The sequence below is a fragment of the Carassius auratus genome, chromosome 49, assembly GCF_003368295.1.
Source record: "Carassius auratus strain Wakin chromosome 49, ASM336829v1, whole genome shotgun sequence".
Classification (NCBI taxonomy): domain Eukaryota; kingdom Metazoa; phylum Chordata; class Actinopteri; order Cypriniformes; family Cyprinidae; genus Carassius; species Carassius auratus.
This window is the reverse complement of record NC_039291.1, coordinates 10,328,119-10,351,141: the sequence shown is the minus strand read 5'-3', so window position 1 is coordinate 10,351,141 and position 23,023 is coordinate 10,328,119. Positions and strand designations below refer to the sequence as shown.

The window sequence follows — 23,023 nt, the reverse complement described above, 5'->3', positions numbered from 1 at the left end:
AGAATGATTAAAACTGAGTAATTGATATCATCAACCCAGCCCTAAGAGAGAGCACGTTTACATGCACATTCTTAAAACAATCATGCTTAAGCAGAAAACGCACTTGATCATGTAAACGTGGTGACCCGTTTTCTTTTATCGGAGTAAGGTCATAAACGGCGTAAGCATAACCCGGTCACAGCAGGTAGTTTTTTTTCCATCTTACTCTGATTTGGCATGCTATGTAAATGCAATAACCCGCTTTGTCAGCTTATTGAAGTGCACGTTTGATACGTGACAGAATCACATCGTTAGTGCAGATTTAAGCGCATCTAACCCGAGCAAATGTCTTGCAGTAATGAAAGAAGGAAATATATCACAAAAGTAGACTTTTTCATTACTCAGAAAATCATAAAAATGTGTTCTCATCTCGTGCAGCAGAAGTATAGAAGTGGCATTTATAACAGCAAGAAAGGATAATATACGAGCTGTAAGTTTCCCAACATGTTGCAAGTTGACATTGCAAGCTTAATTTAACATCACAACTGACAAATGTATAGAATATTCTGAGTCAGATATGCAAATGATTCTATTTTGACGTCACTACAGGGAAATAACCGGATTTATTAATGAAGTCACGTAAGCTCACCCTTCTCTCCTCTCTTCTTTTTGGTCCGGTCAATGTGGTCTTTGAGCTGGATTCGGATCTGTTTCTCGTTGGGAAGATCTTTGATGAAGGGATGCTTGATGAGCTGTTCAGTACTGGGTCTCTGGTTGTGATTCTTCACCAAACAGCTCTCAATGAATAACTGGAACTTTTTAGACCTGCGGAGAACAACAAACCGATCAGCTTTGACTCTCAGGTCCTGTTCATTACCATCAGTTGTAGTTTTGAAGTGCATATCCAATATGATGAGACGTTTGACATACCATTTTTTGGACTTTAGACGGGGAGCTGAATTTCTGGGTATGAGGAAAAGTGCTCGCATGGGATGCATATCGCACAGCGCTGAGAAAACAAACAGGTTTTTGTGATGAGCAATCACAGTGTTCATATAAATACATTCTCATGTGTTTAACATCATAATGCATTGCGTTGGACTTACGAGGGGCTCCTTCCGCCATTTCAATAGCTGTAATTCCCAGCGACCACAGATCACTCTGTAACAAAACGGTGCTGTTAGGATCTCTGCCTGAAGCCAAACGGGACCCTCACACAAAAGCAATCAGTGAGCGTAATTAGGAATCTCTTGAAATACCTTGAAGTCATATGTGGCGTCTGGGTTCTCATCACAGGCTATGACCTCTGGAGCCATCCAATATGGTGTGCCAATAAAAGTGTTCCTCCTACCGACGGTACGGTCCAACTGTGCACTCACACCAAAATCAACTGTTTTGAAAACACACGCAATCACACACACACGTTATGCGTGCAGTAACGAGAGGAGAGGTCTTTGATGAAGTGCATGCTGCCATCTGCCTCTGTGCCACTCTTCCCTCGTCACCGCAGGCAGTTATCAAATCAACCAGCCAGAACTGTCTCCCAAACTCAAGCAACTTGATGACAAGCCCTAATAACTCCAGAGGAGGGTCACAGGTTCCACAAGACTCAATATGAATATACTGAATATGATTTTTGAACAGGTTCTTGGAAATTAAACCTTCCTCTCAATTCATTTAATTAAAATGAACTATTTTATCTGTTTGATTAGTGCTTTAGCTCGACTGTAAACCTCTGATGTAAAATAGAATGAGTAATGCTATATTTCCTCATGGGATATACTGCTACTTACTGAAAGAAAGCCTGTTTCTAGATATTAGAGCCTTGGAAATACTTGGAAATTGTAACTTTTAGATAGATGACCTCAACCCTGATTCATACAAATTTGCAGAAGCTTCTTCTAAAGTAAGTGTGTCATAACAGACTGTACATTGTGCTATTGATGTCAGGGGTGTGAACTCACCTAGTTTGACTTCCGCATTTTCTGTGAGCAAAACGTTCTGACCTTTGATATCACGATGAATGACCTTGTGTTGATGCAAGTGGGTCAGACCCTATCAAAACCAAATGAATAGGTTAGACTCAACTGGAGACGGTCAGATGAGGAAACACTCTTCAAAAATAACACTTCTGTGAGCTAATAATGTCTTCTGGTGGCCCACACTACACACATACTCACCCTGAGGATCTCTCTGCAGATGTACGCCGTCCACTCCTCCTTCAGAGAGTTTCCTTTGGTGTTCTTTATCAGGTCTGTCACTGAACCAGCACCACAAAACTCCATCACCAACTACAGACACATCGCGTCAACAAAATTAGGACAAAAAAACAATTATGAAAAATCTAATTTAGTGGAGAACTACACTTATATACTCATGATATATATAAAGTGGGATTACCGGCCACTTTATTAGGTACACCTGTTCAATTGTTTGGTAACACAAATTGCTAATCAGCCAATCACATGGCAGAAACTCGATGCATTTAGGCAACTAGATGTGGTGAAGACGACTCACTGAAGTTCAAAGCAAGCATCAGAATGGGGAAGAAAGGGGATTTAAGTGACTTCGAACGTGGAATGGTTGTTGGTGCCAGACAGGCTGGTCTGAGTATTTCAAAAACTGCTGATCTACTGAGATTTTCACACACAACCATCTCTAGGGTTTACAGAGAATGGTCCAAAAAAGAGAAAATATCCAGTGAGCGGCAGTTGTGTGAAAAAAATGCCTCGATGATGTCAGAGGTCAGAGGAAAATGGGCAGACATGTTAGAGATGATAGAAAGGCAACAGTTACTCAAATAACCACTCGTTACAACCAAGGTATGCAGAATACCATCTCTGAACGCACAACACGTTGAACCCTGAAGCAGATGGGCTACAGCAGCAGAAGACCACACTGAGTGTCTGCTAAGAACGGGAAACGAAGGTTACAATTCGCACAGGTTCACCAAAACTGGACAATAGAAGATTGGGAAAACGTTGCCTGGTCTGATGACTCTCGATTTCTGCTGTGACATTCAGATGGTAAGGTGAGAATTTGTCATAAAGAACATGAAAGCATGGATCCATCCTGCCTTGTCTCAACAGTTCAGGCTGGTGGTGGTTGTGCAATGTTGGGGGGGATATTTTCTCGGCACACTTTGGGACCCTTAGTACCAATTGAGCATTGTATAAATGCCACAGCCTTCCTGAGTATAGTTGCTGACCATGTCCATCCCTTTATTACTACAGTGTACCCATCTTCTGATGGCTACATCCAGCAGGATAATCCACAAAGCTCAAATCATCTCAGACTGGTTTCTTGAACATGACAATGGGTTCACTTTACTCAAATGGCCTCCACAGTCACCAGATCTCAATCCAATAGAGCAGGTTTGGGATGTGGTGGAACGGGAGCTTCACATCATGGATGTGCAGCCGACAAATCTGCAGCAACTGCGTACAGTTGTTGTTGTTGTTTTTTAGCTCCAGCAGCTCACACTGTTAAAGTGACAGAACCTGTATTTTAATTAGATGCAGCATTCTACACTCACACATACATGCAAATTCACACTTTTCATTTGAAACTAGATCTGTGAATGACTTCATTTTCCCACTTTGAAAAAGTATTGAGGAAGTTAAAATGACAAGATAGGTTACAAGAAAAAGTTTTTGTTTACAATAAAGAGGGTAAAGAGGGAATTTCATAGTTGTTTCCAGAGAAGTCTCCAGATAACAATAAAAATATAAAAGCAAGCCATGCAGCCCTACCTTCGCCTTAATATAGAGTTTTAGTAAGGGCCAGTGACATGCAAACCTCTAAACCCAGTTGTGTTTTTATTTCTTTGGTTTTACCTTTTTTCTCAAGACACTCATAACAAGAGCCCTATTCTCATTTGGAGCCCCAGGGGCACAATAAAAGTCATTTCATGAGCATAATATGATTGTTTCCTTGAAACACAGATTGGTTTTGAATGGTCTCTTGAGCTGCCCCTCAGATGGGTTTAAATATGTTTGGCCTCTGGGACTCTCCAAAGTCACAACTTCTGAGTTGGCAAATCCTTCTTTACAAAGACGCCAAAAGGAGGGTGATGGTGCATGCTCCAGTGCAAATAAATGTCTTCAGTGTGTCAATATCTTTCTGTTGCTGGGCAAAGACAGCGGCAAAGCTCACCACAGAGGAAATGAGGTTGGCAGTTCTCTCTCTCTATGTTTAATGCATAGAGATGAAAGCAACAAGGCCTAGGCACCTCTGTGCAAAGTGTTAACTATTTTTAAATCAATAAATACCAGGAAGACTTAGATTATTAAAGTAAAACAGACAGCAAATTATGTTATGCTACAGTCAAACTTATGTTTCATGTGCCAGCAAATCTGTGTTTGAGATATAACATGAAAAAAAATAAATAAATAAATAAATAAAATAATAATAATAATATATAGTAAAATATTGACATGCTACACTACCTCTCTAACTGAAAAAAGCTACATGGTTCTGAAAACAGCTAAACCACTAGCATACTAGCAAAACTCCTATTGTACTACACACACTAACAATGAAACATTTGCCAACTAAAATAACCCTGATACTTTCTGCCAACAACTAATGAGGACTGACCCAGAGCTGGTCATCCACGCCGGGTGGGTTCTTCTTGACGAAGGCACCATAGTAGGTGGCGATGTTTCGATGGTGGGAGTATTTTTTCAGCATGTTGATCTCAGCTTTGATCTCCTCCTCCTCATCCTGTCAAATAAAACGGACAACACTTGAGACAGAGCAGAAAAATACTATGTTAGTTGGTCTGTGCGTGAGTCATTGTGAGGAAACTATTATACAGTATGATTTACTACTGCACATAATTAACAGTATAAGTATGTATTACTTAGTGAATTAATTATGTCACTGTTATTTTTCCAAGTTAAGTGTGTAATTTCTGTGCCACTAGCAACAAAAAATTGGGGGGAAAATTGTTGTTTTCAAACAGGTTTCTTTAAAAACACTCCATCCATTTGTTACTGGTCGGGCCTTACAGATTGCCCCACCCCAAACAGTGTCTCGGGCCACATGCAGGGAACACCCTGAATGGATGGCCTTTCCATCACAGGCCTCACACACAAAGGGAATTTATAGTATCAAATTCACTTATGCTACATGTGTTTGGATTGTTGGGGAACCCGGATCACCCGGAAAACAACCCACTCAGACGCAAGGAGAACATACAAACTCCTCACAGGAAGGCTTTCTGGCTCAGCTGGGACTCCAAACATGGACCTTCATTTCGTGAGGCGACAGTACATGGTACTTTGTTTGCCACAAATTACATTTACATTGTTGGCTTTTAAACAACATCATGCAAAAAGAGGAGTGAACGTGTAAAAGTGAAACAGACATTGAGAGAATCTCACCCCTGTGACATCCATGACCTTGATTGCAGCAAGCTGGCCAGTCTTGACATGACGTCCCTGAAGAGAGGAAGATAAGAGCGAAGAAATATTATTCAAGAGTATCATACAAACATCATACTAGCATTATAGAACATGTGGTCATGAGATCTATCTGTAGCAGAAGAACAGGTGGACGTAAGCCTCCCTGGCATGCGGCATCATTACGTAACAGCATAGAAAGACACACACACACACACACACACACCTCCTAGAATGATTGAAACAGACCCAAAAACCTGTGTGAATGATCTCGGGCTCTTGGCTGTACCATTTTGTTTTTTGTGAATGTGTGTGTGTGTGTGTGTTACGGTGCCACCAGATGACAACTCTGTTTGGGTTGGACGGATCTCCAAAAGCGTTATGCAACCGAAGGAATGTGGAAATGGAAATCACTGTCCTGGGTCTCCCTCAATTCCCTCCTGTTTACCTGTCAAGTTCCTCACTTCCCCCGAGCTCAATTTTATTTCAGAACCAGAAACGAGAGAAACAGACGCTGCGGATGCAGATCATCTGTGCGCTCAGCAGGTCCCGTGTTTCAGGACAATAACGGGAGATGCGGCAGCAGATCGGAGCAGAAGTGCGTTCATCTGAACGGCAGAATCACCCAGTGTGTGCTCTTCAGAATGAATTATGCACACTTCATCTCCTCACCCAACACGCTCCCACTGCTTTGATTCGAGCAGAAGAGATGTTTCAGAGAGAGAAGAACAAGGAGACCGAAAAAAGGTGGAAAGAGAAAAGGACATGATGAAAGAGTCCCATCAGTGCTCATTACCAACTTCCACTGCTACTGGAAAGTATTAACAAGATATTAAACATATTATTAAACACAGAGATGTGTAAGAACCATGAAGTTCAAGTAGGGATCACATAATTTGATCCAATTTTGAGCATCTAATAACTATTTTGGGCACCTCATATCTAATTTTTACTAGTGGTCAACCAAATATATCGACCAAAATGCCAATGTTTGTCTTTTATTATTGGCATCACCTGATTCGTGTTGGAAGCAAACTCAATCATCATATTATTAAATATTAATTTATAGCAGCAGGTTTTATTTCCTATCTTTAAAGGGGGGGGCCCATGCCAGAGACCCGGGTTCGAGCCCCGCTCGGAGCGAGTCGTTGCTGCTGCTCTTGTTCAGTTTCAGCCTCGGGATCTGATTCTGGATCATAAATAAATGGCTGAATCTGACTGTTAGCCATGGTTTGTTTTGGATGATGGTTTTTTTCCTCACGGTAATGTCACAAAAAAAATCAGTACAGACAATCTTTCTCTTATGAATATAATAAAACTACAGACTTTTCGGAGTTATAAAATATTTACTTATCGTACCCCAAGATTAATAAAAAAAGTTAATATTTCAATAATTTAACAAAAATGAAAAGCTGTATACGTTTGTCCACAAAAAAGTAGGAAATTATGCAAACTGCAAAAAAAAAAAAAATGCATGTTAAACAGTGGAGCCACTCTGAAAACAAAGCATTACAAGCTGTACCTGTGAATTTCAGCTTTATTTTGACATCGTGCATTGCTATTTTTTTTTTATTTTAATGTTACATTCGATTTAGCTAATTATTAGCTATTCATCATCAATTCACAAACACCATGCAGTTCCCTCATAGATCTTGTTTGAGAAACCAAAACGATACCGGCATCGGCCATAAATCCAAATCCACAATAATTGTTTTATTATTTTGAAGAATCTGTCAGTGGTTCTTGCCATGCTATGTGCTGTGGTGGCTATGCAGTTTCTAAGGTGGTCTAAGTGAATTTACAAGGGTGTTCTGAGTGGTTGCTTTCGGTCACTTTATATGGGTTGGTAGTTTTGACGCTTGAACCGGAAAAACATGCTGACTGGTTAAAAATGTTTGCTAATTTGAATACATCTGACAGAACACACGAGCAAATCATCATCATCATAATACATCCAAGTAATCGTAATAAAGTATGCTGGCATATAAGTGAATCAGATGTGTGAATGTGATGAATGTGTGCATGTGTGATAGATTTGTTCCCTACATTTCCACGTCTCTCCTGATGAGGAGATTCGCAGGGCAGACTGCTAACTGGAAAAACCATCTGGCACCTTGACAGAGATTAACTGAAAAGTTCTGGAGCATTGACGTATAAGAGAAGACTGTCCCAATTGCCATAAGCCATGAAAAAAGCAAGTAAAAAGTGCAGACTGTGCAGTATTAATGATAAATATTACTATACTCACAATGGAAAAAACTAAGATTTAAAAATGTAATAAAATGTACTTTTTAAATTTAAACTTTTTTTGTTTTTAAATATGCATATGAAAAACATTCTCAAACATTTTTTTCTGTTAAGTCCCTTATAATAATTTAGGTAATGAATACAGAAGGAGATATTAAAAAGGGAAATGAATGATTAAGTTGAGTGCTATGCATCATGGGATACAGTATCCCATAAAGTGCACTCTGCTACAAAACCATTTCACGATTTCAACATTACATGATTTCAACAAAGCTTTGTCGTAGTCATCATCTTCACTAAACAGATAAGCACACTATGCAGTCACAGAGCCCTTCTAATCTAGACTGGCAGCTGAAATGCATACGGAGTTCTGTTCCCATTATATCTGAAATGACTGTAAATGGCTATCGGAGAGCTTGCAGTAGTAATGCATTGTAACTGTAGCCGCAAAATGCAGTAAGGAAGACTGTGTGGTTGCTGTGTGGTTTCATCATCACGGCTGCTATTGGTTATACTCAACTCTCCAATCATGAGAAAATAAGACCGCATCTGCTGGAGGGAAGGGAAACCAAACAACGGTGAAGACAGACGCATATAAATATATATATGTCTTTGTAGAAGTCATGAAAACGGAACAGTTATTATCTCACAATCAGGATCAGGAAGTCATTTGTCACTGCAAGCCTGGTGTATGTTTGTACCGCTTAACGGTAGACACAGGGTGCCAGTGCGAGAAAAAAAAAAAGTGCACAACACACCACTTCCTCCTCTGTAGCCTAGCAACAAGCCTGGAAGGCGGAGGAGGTTTGTGATTTTCACACTCTTTTACAGACAGCTCCTCTTGTTCCTGAGACATGTGACCTAGGGTGACCCTCTCAGCTCAGTCTATGAGAGAGCTTTGGAGGGGCCAGAATCTCTTTACTCATCTTCCATTCAGAGAACAGCCTTCAAAAGACCACATCCCCTGCAGTCACTTATGGAATGCAAGAAGTAGGGGTTTTATTTAGAACCTCGTTGTGGAAACTTCCTTATTTAACTAATATATATATCACTTTAGTTTCAGAACTTAAATGTACAGTACCAAAGTACTAAGCCGATTTTGCGCGAACTATTTCCCAGTAGCATTTATAGGGTTGCATTTGCACCGAACACGTGTACTATGACGTGACGTGAGCCATGCCGACAACATTGTTAACGTTGTTGAACGTTGTACTCAAATGACAAAGAAGAACAACGTTAACAACAGGAGGATGGAGGAGGACGCTGAAATCGGAGCTGTGTTTTTGTTGTGTCTCGCGGGTTTCACAATAATGGACATGGAATGTCGACATACACAAAGCGACTGAAAGAACAGAAAGGAGGATTAAAAATCTCAAATGACAACTAGCAGTGCTGAATTTATTTATATTGATATTATATAATATATTTATTGCTGTTCATCATACTTACGGAATAAGTTGATACAATGTTAACGTTTTAGAATGCGTCTGGCCAATAAGTGTCTACTTACGTCACGGTTAGTACCAGTTGTGCTGGTTAGACCCTGCTCCAGAGTAGGAGCTAATTCGGTTCTCGAAAATGGCAGTCTGGTATTAAAACCGCACCTAGTTCCTGCGTTGCGAAAATGCCCGAAAAGTGGGTAGTTCCACAATAAGTTCTGGTACTATGAAAAGGTTCCTGCTATGCGAAAGGCCCTATTTATAGTTTGGTTATTCTGTTATGTGTCTTTTGTCATTTAGTCATTGTTTTGTCTATATAGTTTTTATAATTTAGTTATGTATTTTTTGTAGTTTTAGTTATTTTAGTAAGTTAAACTAACTTACTAAAGTTAACGAAATAAAAGTTAACTTATAATCATGCTCATTTCATTTCAAGTAACAATTAATTTTTTTATTTTTTGGTTTTAACCAAAATCTAAATAGTGTCATTAATAAATCACCCTCACGTCTTTCCAAACCTGTGAGACCTCCATTTATCTTTGGAACACAGTTTAAGATATTTTAGATTTAGTCCGAGAGCTCTCTGTCCCTCCATTGAAGCTGTGTGTACGGTATACTGTTCATGTCCAGAAAGGTAATAAAAACATTATCAAAGTAGTCCATGTGACATCAGAGGGGCAGTTAGAATTTTTTAAGGCATCGAAAATACATTTTGGTCCAAAATTAGCAAAAACTACGACTTTATTCAGCATTGTCTTCTCTTTCGTGTCTCAGTTTGTGATAAGCAGTTGGTAATCATTTTGAACCAGTTCACCAAATCAAACTGAAATGTTTTAAACTGTTCACGTCTCCAATATGCATTAATCCACTAATGACTTAAGCTGTTAACTTTTTTAATGTGGCTGACACTTCCTCTGAGTTACAACAAACCAATATCCCGGAGTAATGCATGGACTCAAACAGTACACTGACTGAACTGCTGTGAAGAGAGAACTGAAGATGAACACCGAGCCGAGCCAGATCTGGCAAAAGTTGTATAGTATTTCAGCCTGAAACAGTGTTCAACAAAATCGCACAGAATCCTGGGGTCTTGAGTCATATCTCAAAAATGCAATGCTCAAAGGCCAAAAAATGTCTGTCTGAATGTGTGTGGCTGTAGTGATGGTGATTTAAAGGGGATGAAACACTGCTGCTATATATATATATATATATATATATATATATATGAGAGAGAGAGAGAGAGAGAGAGAGAGAGAGAGAGAAAGAGAGAGAAAGAGAGAGAGAGAGAATTCTCAAACTTGTCAACTCACACACCTAACAAACCACATAATTTTTCTCAGGTATAATTCAAGTACAGGAAGTTACATGACAGAATTCCAATTCACAGAAAAAGAAAAATCTGTCAAAATGTACACATTATCCAGTTTATTCCATGGAAAACAAAAGGAGATATTTACAGCAGGGTGTCTCAGCTACATTACAAATGCCTATGACTGTGAAGCAAAATCATTAAATAATACACCTGTCATACTGACCAATATTGATCGTTTACAGAAGCTTGGACATTTTTCAAAAGTCTCCCTTTTTTTTTTTTGTTCTACAAAAAGTCAGACTGATGTGGACTGAGTAAATGACAATTAAAATATTTTGTGAACTACTGTATCCATTTACAATTTAATGTTAAGAGTTGGTTGAAACAGTCATGCTTTCCTAAAATATTTAAAAGTGCCTGAAAAGAAAACTCACAAGCTTTGATAAAAGTGCCTACATTACTATCTTTCTCCTTCATAGCACATTTCTCTCAAAAGCAGTGTCATGTGAGTGGGAGAGGAGCGGTCCCAACGCAGCACATCCTGACCCAGAACCTATTTCTTCTAATACGGGGCATGTTTTAATGGCTTTCTGGATCTCCAAAGATGAAAGCTGAGTGGGATTTTCTGCAGGGACTCAGAGCAAATCAAACTCCTGAATTTCCTTGAAGTCAGCATGAAATGAAATTTCACCAAATATATTTTCTAAATGCATGTTATAGATCTTTTTGTGAACAATTTATTTGTGCAATTTATTTGCTTAATTTTCGTTGTAAAAGTTGTAACCTACGACTTTTGGACTAATTAAACTGGCTTGCAGCAAAGCAGGAGTCCGAGAATTCACAGAATGAAGCAGAAGACATCTTTTTAACAAGACTGACTCCAAAACAAAAAAAAAGGTTTTGCTACGGACCAGCACATTTTATCTTTTACGCAACTTACTTTTAACTTGAAATTAGCTTTGGTTAGCGCTGTTGATTTAGCCAACCAATGCAGCACTGTTAGATGCCTGTTAGAGAGACTTCTGATGACCTTTTCTGTAGTATTTTGCATGGTTTAGTAATTGAAAAATGTGCTTTGTTTATTAACATTAAGTCGATACAGTAAAATACGTTTTTAAAATTCATTGTAGTTAAAAACACCTAATAAAAAGAAGTCTTACATTCACAGAGGCTGCATTTATTTGATCAAAATACAGTAAAAACAATAATATTGTTGAATATTACTACAATTAAAAATAAGTGTTTTATTAAAATAAAATTTCAAAATGTACTTTATTCCTGTGATGGCAAAGCTGACACGATCATTCAGAAATCATTTTAATAACATTCATGCTAATTTGATGCTCAAGAAACATTTATTTTCATCAATGTTGAAAACATGTTAGCTGCTTAATATTTTTGTGGAAACTCTGATACGTTGTTTTTTTCAGGATTCTTTTATAATGGGTGACTTAATGGAATAAAAATGAAAGAAATGCGTCATCAATAATCAATGTTCATTCTCTGAGACAGACAAAGCAAAACAATTATCTGAAATGACATTACAAATCCACTCGTTGACTGAATAGATAACAGATGAATACAAGTGTTGCATTCCACTTAGCCCACATATTTCATAGATAAATAGTGACTAATGATTACACATTAACAAGAAAACAAATAAGAGGAATTATATATATATATATATGAAAGAACTCATAATGAAGCAACTGAAATCAAAGTCTGCATGTTATCTCATACCAAAAGTCAGGAAAAAAGCCACTGGTGTCAACAGAAAAACTATTCATCAATACATAAAAACCATGATTCATAATTTCCTTGCCTCTATTATTTCGTTCACACTAATTCAGTCAATCATGGCTGATTGTGACCTGAATGCAGCTTCACCAAAGCCACCAGAATGTCATCGACAAAATGGTTCAAAAACTGCTCAGCTTCCATATGATATTAAATGAATGCCTGCTGTTTTAAATAATATCAGAATTCTGAAAGATGTCAGGCGCTTGTGCTTTAGAAAAACTCCTACACGTAAATGAGCAAGTGTGTTTTATATTCATTTTTATATATATATTTGAACTGATTAGCCCACGCAAATCCGGTGCACAAACACCACAGACTGTTCTCACCAACAGACACAGAAATGTACTTTTACAATGTAAAATAAAAACTAAATGTTGCAACCTGCTACTTGTTAAACCAAACCTTGATACCAATAGGCAGGACAAAGGGAATGTCTGGAAAATATGTTTGCAAGGAAATCATGACTATTAGTATTGCTCACACTTGCTCATTCTATTGCGAAGCGTTAAACTTCGGTGAGTAACTCATCCTGCTCAGTTTGTTATGGATTCAAATGGTTTTGCTTGTTAGGTAAAAATCTGTGTAGTGCAGGATGAGTAATCAATATTTTTGTCTCCAGGAGAAAAGGATTAGACATTCAAAATACCTTTATCAGCAAACAGAGCAGGGTAGATTGCTTAAAATTGTAGTCCATTACTGAATCCAAATTACATGACAAAAATTGTAGTTAGTAACGTAATCCATTACATTACACATTTTCGGTAATGTAATCAAACTAATTTAGGGCGGCAACAAATTATTATTTTGATAATTGATTAATCTAAAATTTATTACAATGATTAATCGACTAATCGTCGATTATTTCACCAGATAATCACTAGGTTATTATTCTGCTTTTACAATTAGTTAAAATACTGAGTTCTAACTAATAAATAAAAAAGTTATTACCAGCTTTGAAGTGAATGCTGGTTCACTTCAAATATTTTTTGTTGTTGACGCGGTCAATAATGTCGACTTTCGATTTTAAAATACAATCAAAAATAAAACATTCAAAAAAATGTAATTTATTTGTTTACCTGCATGTCATGCAAGCATTTTAAAAAAGAAAACTTAAAAGTTTAAGGAAGAATCAATAAATCATGAAGAATTTATTGCTTGTGTGTAAATTTATGTAATCATGTTATAAATAAAAACTAGTCTGATTACGAGTATTAAAAATGTAATATACTCTAATTATAAGTACTTGATTTTTTAGGCTCTAATTATGTAATCCAGATCGCCTGAAATCAGTAACTACAAAGCTCTGTCAGCTAAAAGTATCAGTGTTTATGAGTACAATAGCATATAAATGGCATTTAAGCTAACATACATGTCACAAAACCAGTTAAAGAACACTATTCTATAACAACTCAGACTGCAATCAGAAAACATTGTAACGAGTGGAGAAATTCTTGGTTATGGTATGAGCACAAAGTCAGTGATAAGAAATGACAAGTCAATAATAAGAAGTGACAGCACAGTTATGCACCGATTCAGCTGACAAATTATCAAATTCCACTGTCGCACATGATTTTTCAGCTATCTCCCTTCTTCACGCCGTTTCTATTTCATTCTCATTAACACATGCTAACTATACACGAAGGGTGCCCGTTGATTAAAAGAGTTCATCTTTTGCTGTGATGCATCAGTCTCATTTTCCATAAAAAGGAGATAAACTCTATCACAACATTCTCATGATGTGAGACTGAGGGAAACAAAATCTAGCACCTTATAAGACATGACCCCTCCATACACCTTCACAAGTGTGCGACACCTCAGGATCACACCTCCTACTGGTTTTAGCAGTATACTGACTGCACCTGCACAGGGACCTTTATACCAAACCCAAAAACTTCTGCAAACTGCGGCTTTTTCTGAGGACTTTAAAGCGACAATCACAACCACATCCTCTTTCACTTCTTAATTTGTCTAATAATTCTGTATGTATGTACAATACATTCTTACTCAAATGTTAAAAGGTTAGTTCATCCAGAATTGAAATATCTCACATCATTTACTCATTCTCCTTATATCTCATACCTGTATGACTTCAGGGGAACACAACAGGAGCTGTCGGGTAGAATATTCTACTATAAAGTTTGGGGTTGGTGTTTGTTTTTCCAAGAAACTGAAAATTGCATTCAGCAAGGATGCATTGAATTTATTCAAGTCGACAAAAAAAAAAAAATTCATTTTGAACTTCCTTTTGATAAAAAAATTAATAAATTTGAGCACCAAATCAGCATATTAGAATGATTTCTAAAAGATTATACTGTATGACCCTGAAGACTGGAGTAATGATGCTGAAAATTCAGCTTTGCCATCAAAAGAATACACATTATATTAAAATAGAAAATAGTCATTTAAAAAAGAAATCTAATTGACTCTTAACTTTTGAACAGTAGCACACAAACACAGTCAAGCCCTGCAATACATCGGAAGTCTTCTGAAGAAATATTATTGCTTAAAGAGTGAAATATCTACTGAAAATGACTCGGCCATCAAAATGTTAAACCATATTTGAGTAAATCCAGATGCAACTGAAATGTCACAGGTGCAGTAGTGGGGATGGCACAATTTGAATTAACTTGAATTTCTTTCTGTTAACTATCATATGACTTACGACATATGAAATGGGGATTTTAAATCTAGCATACAAGTTGTATGGACTAGTTTTACAGTGCTTATTTGTCAATTTAAGGAGGATTATTTTTTTTGTACAGAAAAGAGCGGTATAATATTGTACCATTTCCTCGTTTCTCACAGAAAAAAATTGTCATATGGGTTCGGAATGACATGATGAGTAGATGGCATTAAATGACAGGATTTTCATTATTTTTTTGGTGGGAACTAATTTTTTTAACATATTGCATAATGACGGGCGTTTAGACTGACAGACTGCTTAACTGCTCCTGCATCTCCGCTCGTGGCTTCAGTCTCCAAGCGTCATATCTGACACTTTGATTGGTGATCTCTACATTTAAATAGATAAAGAGCTCAATAATATCCTCCTCGTGGCAGCGCACACAGTCTGATCTGGGCTTTGGCTTCGGTCCAGAGACAGCATTTATTAAAAACCTTTACAACTGCACAACCTCAGCATGATGGCTGTCAAATGCAGCTTTTACTCGATATACTCGATATGTCCCAACCTCTCTTCCTTTTTTCAGTTGAAATTACGTCACCACATTGAATAACGCTGCCTGTTTCAAGGCACTTCAGGAGACCTTTAAATATGTTTTCAACTGAAAAATCTGACTCACACACACACCAGTTTCTAAACAGGAAACGGAAGAGGACGAATGATCTTTCAGATAAATGAGTCTTGACACGTCTGAACATACCACACGTATAACGCAAGAGCTGCTGAGACACTAACAGGTAAGTGCACATCTTTCAGGAAAGGAGAGGGGATAAACATTGAAGCAAACAGCCGAGGGAAATGTTTCTAAAACTGAACTGGATAGACCCAACCAATCATGCATTTGTGACTTATCGTAGACCATCATTTACCTTATATACTTGTCCGTAGGTCCCATTTCCCACAAGCTCCACCAGCTCGAATATGCCAGCAGGGTCCTGAGGGGAGAAAATAATAGAAGAAGAGATTAGCTTGCATTATCCTGTCATTGAACATCAAGGAGAATCAAACATATGCTGTATACACTGAGGTCATCATAAAAGCTGACACTGCAGTTATTAGACCTAACAAAGCGTGTAAATTAAAGTTAAATCTGTTTGCACACTGAACATTAAACCCTATTAGGGTATCCAGTGAGCCAAAGCCAGAAAATTAATTTTGAAACAAACACTGAGGCTAAATAAGGTCCTATATCCTGCAAATTAAAACAACCGAACAAATCATGTTCGGTATTTTCATAATCAGTTCACGGTGTACTATTACACCGAAAACTCTGCCTTACTGGATGCAATCATGTCTGACGTTGAAATTATGAAAGATATTTTTAGCACATGAATCAATAATATCTACCTGGCTGTGCAGTTTCTATTTAAAAGTGCCTGCAAACCACATTATGTGTTGGTGGGAATATAAGTCCAGCAAGACTGAAATCAGATCACGATTACTTGTCATTTTCATTGAATAAAACTAAAGCAGTTTCCAGAAATGTCAGAGTCCAATTCAGCTCCAACAAGCATGATGCTCGTGAAAATAAGCACGACCAATAAATAATGCAATACACCTGGAACAATAAGCAAGACATGTTGCCATGGTAATCCGACAATAGCTGCCAATTCATGTCGCCAGAGGGGTAATTTATGAAATATGGTTCAGTGAATTCACAAAAACAAACATAACGGCTTAAAACAGAACAAGGGATGAAACTGGTGGAAAATTAAGGATGGATTCAGGTTTATTTAGGTGAATATAAATTTACTGAATGGGATGTTCAGAAAGAACAAGGTGTGCGTAACTAAAAATACAGTGGTGATGCTATAAGTTTTGGATATTACCATACTTGGTATCTTTGGAGAAAGGAGTAATGAAAAAAACTTTTTTTTTCCTTATAGACGGCCCTGTCTTGAAGTGCACCTACACTCTTCAAATCAGCATATTAGAATGATTCCTGAAGGATCATGTGACACTGAAGACGAGTTATGATGCTGAAAATCCAGCTTTGTCATAACAGGAATGAATTTCATTTTAAAATAGAAAACAGTTATTCTAAATATATATTACTGTTTTGACTATTTTTGATCAAATGATGCCCTATTAAGCATTTTCTTTCAAAACATTATAAACATTACCAACCCCAAACATTTGAACAGTAGTGTATGAAGTACTATTTGATTACTTTGGATATGCTCGAAAAAAATCATTTTCACATTTGAAAACTGAACCGAATTGAATTTAGTATTTATATTGTTTTCCAGAAACAATATCTAATAGCGTGACACCCCCCTAAAGTACTTTTTGGAATTATTTCTTCACTTATATCTGCAGACTCAAGAATCAAAATAAACCAACTGACAAATACATTATAAATTGCAGCCAGAAGGAAGTATGCTGCCTTGGAACAGCCGGAAACAAACATGAGTTCACAGTAAATTAAAGTGAAATCACACAAGAGTCAGTTATAGTCAGCACAGATTCTTTAAACCAAGCGTGACTTAACACCCAGCCAGACAGTCAGCGTGGGAAGAAATAGGTCAGCACAGCACTCGGTGTTCGGACAGAGACCTTACTCTCAACGTCACCGCTGCCGGCTCTGAGTGGAAACCCCATCAATCTCTCGGCTGCTAAGAGACCCGACGGAACATGAGCTTCCCTAAATTACACACCTGCACCATCACCATACCAGCAGGAACATCATCTTCCTGTGAAGGTTTTTTTTTTTTTTTTTTTTTTTTAAACACTCACGTATCTATCTTACATAACTCATGCATGTGCCTGAACCTGCATGACACTTTGTTCCTGAAATAAGAGTGTGAAAACCTACAGTTCTTTATAGAGAAACACACTAGAGAAAGGAACGGTGTACAGTATATAGCCATGCTTAACATCTATTTCAGGAATGCTTTGAGACGTTTGCCCTCTCCAACAGAATGTTTTGTCTGCAAAACACACTCCTACAGATGGACAGGCATGGAGAAAAACTGTCGACCTGACCAAAATGAGACCACCACATTCTGCGTACGAATGTAAAGATAAGAAGATCCTTAAAGTGCTGCATGTTTCTCCAGGCATTCAGCAGCTTTAAATGATACACCATTACTTCAACGGTTCAACGGTTACAGGAAATTAACACAATGAGTCAGACTATTTTTCAAGCAAGTTCACATTTCTCATGTAGAGACACCTCAGGCATCGGGCTAACATTGACGGAGTACACCAGCCGTCCACATCAGTGCAAATGAAGCACCCTCGGCATTTATATTTTTATTTTTTTAAATCCTCAATAAGCTAAGCTATGAACCAAAGCAGACAACTTTGAGATGATTCACAATATTGATGATGATTCTCAAAAAAAAACAAAAACAAAAAAAAAAACAACTAAAAATATGTGAAAGGGACAATAATATCTGAATAAAACACAAATTATATTTTAAAAATACAATATATTTGAAGTTTTATAATATATATTCTTTATTAGTTTAATATAAAACAAAATATGTAATATTTTAATGTTTTTGAAAATGCAGCTTACCAAATTTGATCATATAGTCAATAAGTAAAAAATATAATTTTTCAAAAATACAGTAAAAACTCCTAAAATGTTATAAAAAATTATTACTTATCACAGATAGAATGCAAATGATATTATACTGCTTCATGACTTCTACTGGAGCGTACATCATTTATTAACATTGGAGTTCATAGAAGGTCTCTCTCAAAAGGTTTAAGTGTTATTTTTAAAAAGGAATTCCCTATGGTTAAAAGGAATAGGAATTTACTAGGATTTGCACTCTATTTCTGGGTATAAACTCACATGTGTGAGATACAGTACATGAATTACAGTGTCTAAGAATTTAACCAACAGAATATTATGAGGAAATAGATTCTACACAAATGCAGACATGAGGGCTTGGCTCATGCACTGCGGGCGTGCAGTTTTGTTCTATATGCTTCATGTGAATTCTTCCATTACTGTCACAATAACGGTTATTCAACAGAGTTCAAATGCTATTAAATCAGTATTTAGGTTATTCAAATAGATTCTATAAGCACAAATATTTTAACTCTGTTAGCTACTTTTTAAACTGTTGCTCTGCCATAAAAGTTGTACTCTACTGAAGTGATGAATGTTAAACTTTTAATTAGAAGTTCTGTTTTTGTTTTTTGGGATTTGTATGAACGTAATGAAACTAAAAAATTACAGGCCAAAAAAAAAAATCACTCATTATTAAATATAAACTAGAACAAAGCCCTGAACCGAAAATCTTTAGTATTAGTGCAGAGTCGATGTAAGCTGAACTAAACTAATCTGAGCTCTCCAATGGAGAAGTTGCATGTAAACAAACCTCTATAAGTGTAGAACCATGTGACCGAGCTGTTTGTATTAGAAAACGCTCTTAAAAGGATCTTCTGAAAGACCATTGGATGTTAGAGCATGTTTAGACATGCCATGTTGAATGACAGCATTGCAGCTCTGCACAGCCAAGAACAGAACGCCCAATAAACAATAAAATACCTGAGAAGGGACCATTGACCGGGGCAATGCAGTAATCCAACACTAGTGATTACATTTCTTGTTAATCACCACACAATTAATCACCAGCTGTAAGAAAAGCCAGCCTTAAAGGAATAGTTCAGCCAAGTCATCATTTCCTCACTCTCATCTCTTTCCAAAACCGTATTCCTTTCTTTTATTACATTAAACTATATAATGAAAGATCAGGGCTCAAAAAGCGTTTTGAGAGGAAGAAAGTGGACTTCAAGGCAAGGCAGGGCAGGTTTATTTATATAGCACATTTCATACACAATGGTAATTCAAAGAGCTTTACATAAAAGAGAATCTGACAAAAAAAAAAAACAATGAAAAAATGTTTTTTTAAGTGAACTTTCAAGTCAATATTCAATGGAAATTTGATGATGCCAAATGCTTTTCAATGTCACATGACCAAGTGAGGCCAAGAGCAAATGAGATGGGCGTAGGGCTGCACAATATTGGGAAAAAAATGACATTGCGATATTTTTTTCTGCAATATGAAATCTGATCTAATTTTTTCTTACAAACAAAAATGGGGTGAGCATACATACATTCTCATTTTAAATGATTTAAACATCAGAGTATTATTTAGAGTAAATTATTTTTTTGTAACTTTAGGATACGGTTTGAATTGTTAACATATTAACTAACATGAACTTACCACGAGCAATACTTTTGTTACTATATTTATTCATCTTTGTTTATCTTAGTTTAATAAAAACAGCTGTTCATTGTTTGGTAATGTTACTTCACAGTGCATTAACTGTGTTAACAAATACTGTACAACTTTTGATTTCAACAAATGAAGGCTATAGCCTAAATGCTCAAATTAACAATGCTGTAGAAGTGCAGTTTAGTAACAGTAAATGTTAAATAACGTAGTTAAATAGTTTAATAAATAGATCATTATTGTAAAGTGTTACAGATTTTTTTTATACACCAATTCAGACGTCTCGTGAGTTCAGTGTTGGACAGGTCAGTTGTTTAAACCATTCATTAAATTGATTCAGTTCAAAGGAATCACGAATCAGATGTGTACAGCATTCGTCAAGAGCCGGGGAGCAGCTGGCCCGTACGGTTAATGAATAACGGATCAACTACGACAGCCTACATCGCACATCCTGCGATGTGACTATCGTGGATTCGTACATCGCGATATCGATGCTTAAACGACACATCGTGCAGCCCTAGACAGGAGCACTCCTTACACAAAATAATGGTTCCAAATGGTGTTTTGCAGCGATGCCAAAAAAGAACCATTTTTGGTTCCCCACAGAACCTTTCAGCAGCATCCACAATCTGCCAAACATCTTCTTTTGAAGAAAAAGTCATATGGGTTTAAAGCAATATGCGTGAGGAAATGATAACGGAAATTTGGTGAAATATTACTACAAGATACCGCAGATATTTCCAACCAGAAAAGTACAACTGAAAACAAAGACATATTATCTTTCTGTACCAACCAAAACCTCTATAAACACAAAACCACTAGGTTTACTGGTTCATAAAACATGCTCAATCTGGGAAACACATGACAAACACATATTCTCCCACATATAAACACATTATTGCTTCTTTACAGTGATTCATTGCTCTTGACAGTGCACCAGTGATCATCCTAAATCCAGGAATCCCCCCCGCCCACATCGGACATTTACTCAGTGATGAACGGTTATGATGAACGATCGCTCCTCTGTGATAACAGCACTGATAATCTTCCCACTTGCAGGAGGGTAAAAATTAGCGTTTCATATATGCTTCTATTGAGAAACACTGCACCGGAACACAAGAGGTGGATACTGCTGGCCAGAATCATGAGACAAGGAAAAGACAAAAACACTGGCTGACATCCACAGCTGGAACTCCCCCCGCCCCCTTGACATGACTCTGGGATGTAAAAGTTCTTTACCTATTCATTATTCACAGGGAAAAACTAGTGAGGCTGGAACTAGATGCTAGCTCTTCCATGCTGGCAAAACAGGTTGAAATGTACACACGTTTCTGTAAAATGAATACGCAAATGGCTACATGGAATGCTCCCATAATGCACTACTCAGACACACCAGTCACTGTGGTTCAGAAAAAGAAATCCAACATATTCAACAATCCAATGTAGTACTTAAAATGCTACCATAGTATCTATTTCGCTATGCTACCAGGCTATAATAGTATTTTAAAATATGCGGTTATAGTATTTATTAATATTTGTAATTAGTTAAATTTTATTTTTGTTGAATATGAAAGATGATATTCCGTACTGTCAGTGGGGACCAAAACAACACTGGACCCCATTTACTTCCACACCAAAAATCATTTTTCCAAGATTTTATTTTATGTTCCACAGAAGATTGTAGGTTTGGAATGACATAGGGATGAGTAATTCATGACCAAATCAAAGGTAAATAAATGTTCTTGTCAAAGGTTAACGTGATGTAAAGTTCAGTAAAACTATCAGCTGGGACTCATGCACTATTTATGTAGCACCAAGCACATTGTCAAGATCTGTGTCAGTGAAACATAAAGCAATACACTTCCCCTGTGAGGCAAGACCATGCGCACTGTACTGGGTGACCTAATTTTTCAGCACAAAAGATCCAGAGAGAGTAGCGAGCTTGTGAGCAGACCTGAGGAAAATAGCTTTGCCCATGGGTAGAGACAAGAGGGAAAAAAGCATTAAAGATACGTCAACACAGAGAGACACCGGAAAGCTTGAGAGGGCCGCTGTACTGTTTCTGAGTCTAGAAAGTGTCTCAAATGCCAAACGCCTACACAGCGATGTAAACACAGACATGGTCGCTCAAGACTGCAGTCAGGCATGGTGAGTGGTTTTCACAGTGCAACCGAACCAAACCAGAACGACATATAAAACTCTGACTAATTCAGAGGAAACTTTCCATTCATAATACGCAAGTTTGAAATAGTTTTCAGTAAATTCTGAGCCATATGATGCAATGACTAAGAGGATGCAATGGCTAAAAGGATGCTAAACAGTGACAGGCTAGCTGCAATTTAAACTGCTTTCCATTGAAATCTAGAGTAAAACCCCTCTCAGCTTCCCACAATCAACCGATTACCTCACAAATCATGTCCAGACATGACTCAAGCTGCGCAGGTAAGATCATGTTGCATAACTAACATGCCTACAATAAGAGTCTGTCATCTCACTCAACAGATCTAACATAAGCCCACAGCAGGAGCACATCGTCTGTGTGGAACAGCACTACTGCAGCCTGAGCACCCAGCATTGAGACTCCGCACATATCATATAGAGCGCCAAGAAACTAGAGCGACCGAAACTAGAGTAGCGTGGATCAGGCCAGCATTTCCCGCAGAAGTTTGTTTTCACGTTTCGATGTTTGACGTTGTGATGAAACCGAAATTGTGACAAATCTTTCCTTATGCGCGTTGACGCACAACCGAGTGTAATGGATTATGAAAGAAAGAAAAACATACGGCGGAGCCTTGGTTCTATGAATCTGCTGCCAGATTGGATTTTGAGAAACGTAAAATACAAACGCAACATACAGGATGTCATTTTGGGCATTCACAATATAAACTGTAGAAATATTAATCGATTATAATGAGAGCTATTTAGTTTTGTATGTGTAAAACAGTGACCATAGTACACTTTTC

General features: G+C 37.4%; 1 protein-coding gene across 10 annotated transcripts in view; it reads right to left on the bottom strand.

The window, feature by feature from the left end:
- The window catches only part of LOC113066159 (TRAF2 and NCK-interacting protein kinase-like), a 52,631-nt gene that overhangs the window by 27,892 nt on the left and 1,716 nt on the right, over positions 1-23,023 (bottom strand). For all 10 annotated transcript variants that reach the window (XM_026237866.1, XM_026237867.1, XM_026237869.1 and 7 more), the window contains exons 2-10: positions 15,735-15,800; positions 5,367-5,423; positions 4,579-4,704; positions 2,160-2,270; positions 1,944-2,034; positions 1,239-1,369; positions 1,086-1,140; positions 910-988; positions 629-804 (exon numbers count right to left, since the gene is read on the bottom strand). In XM_026237866.1, coding sequence (XP_026093651.1) covers positions 629-804; positions 910-988; positions 1,086-1,140; positions 1,239-1,369; positions 1,944-2,034; positions 2,160-2,270; positions 4,579-4,704; positions 5,367-5,423; positions 15,735-15,800 — 892 coding nt within the window. The remainder of the gene's footprint in view (positions 1-628; positions 805-909; positions 989-1,085; positions 1,141-1,238; positions 1,370-1,943; positions 2,035-2,159; positions 2,271-4,578; positions 4,705-5,366; positions 5,424-15,734; positions 15,801-23,023) is intronic.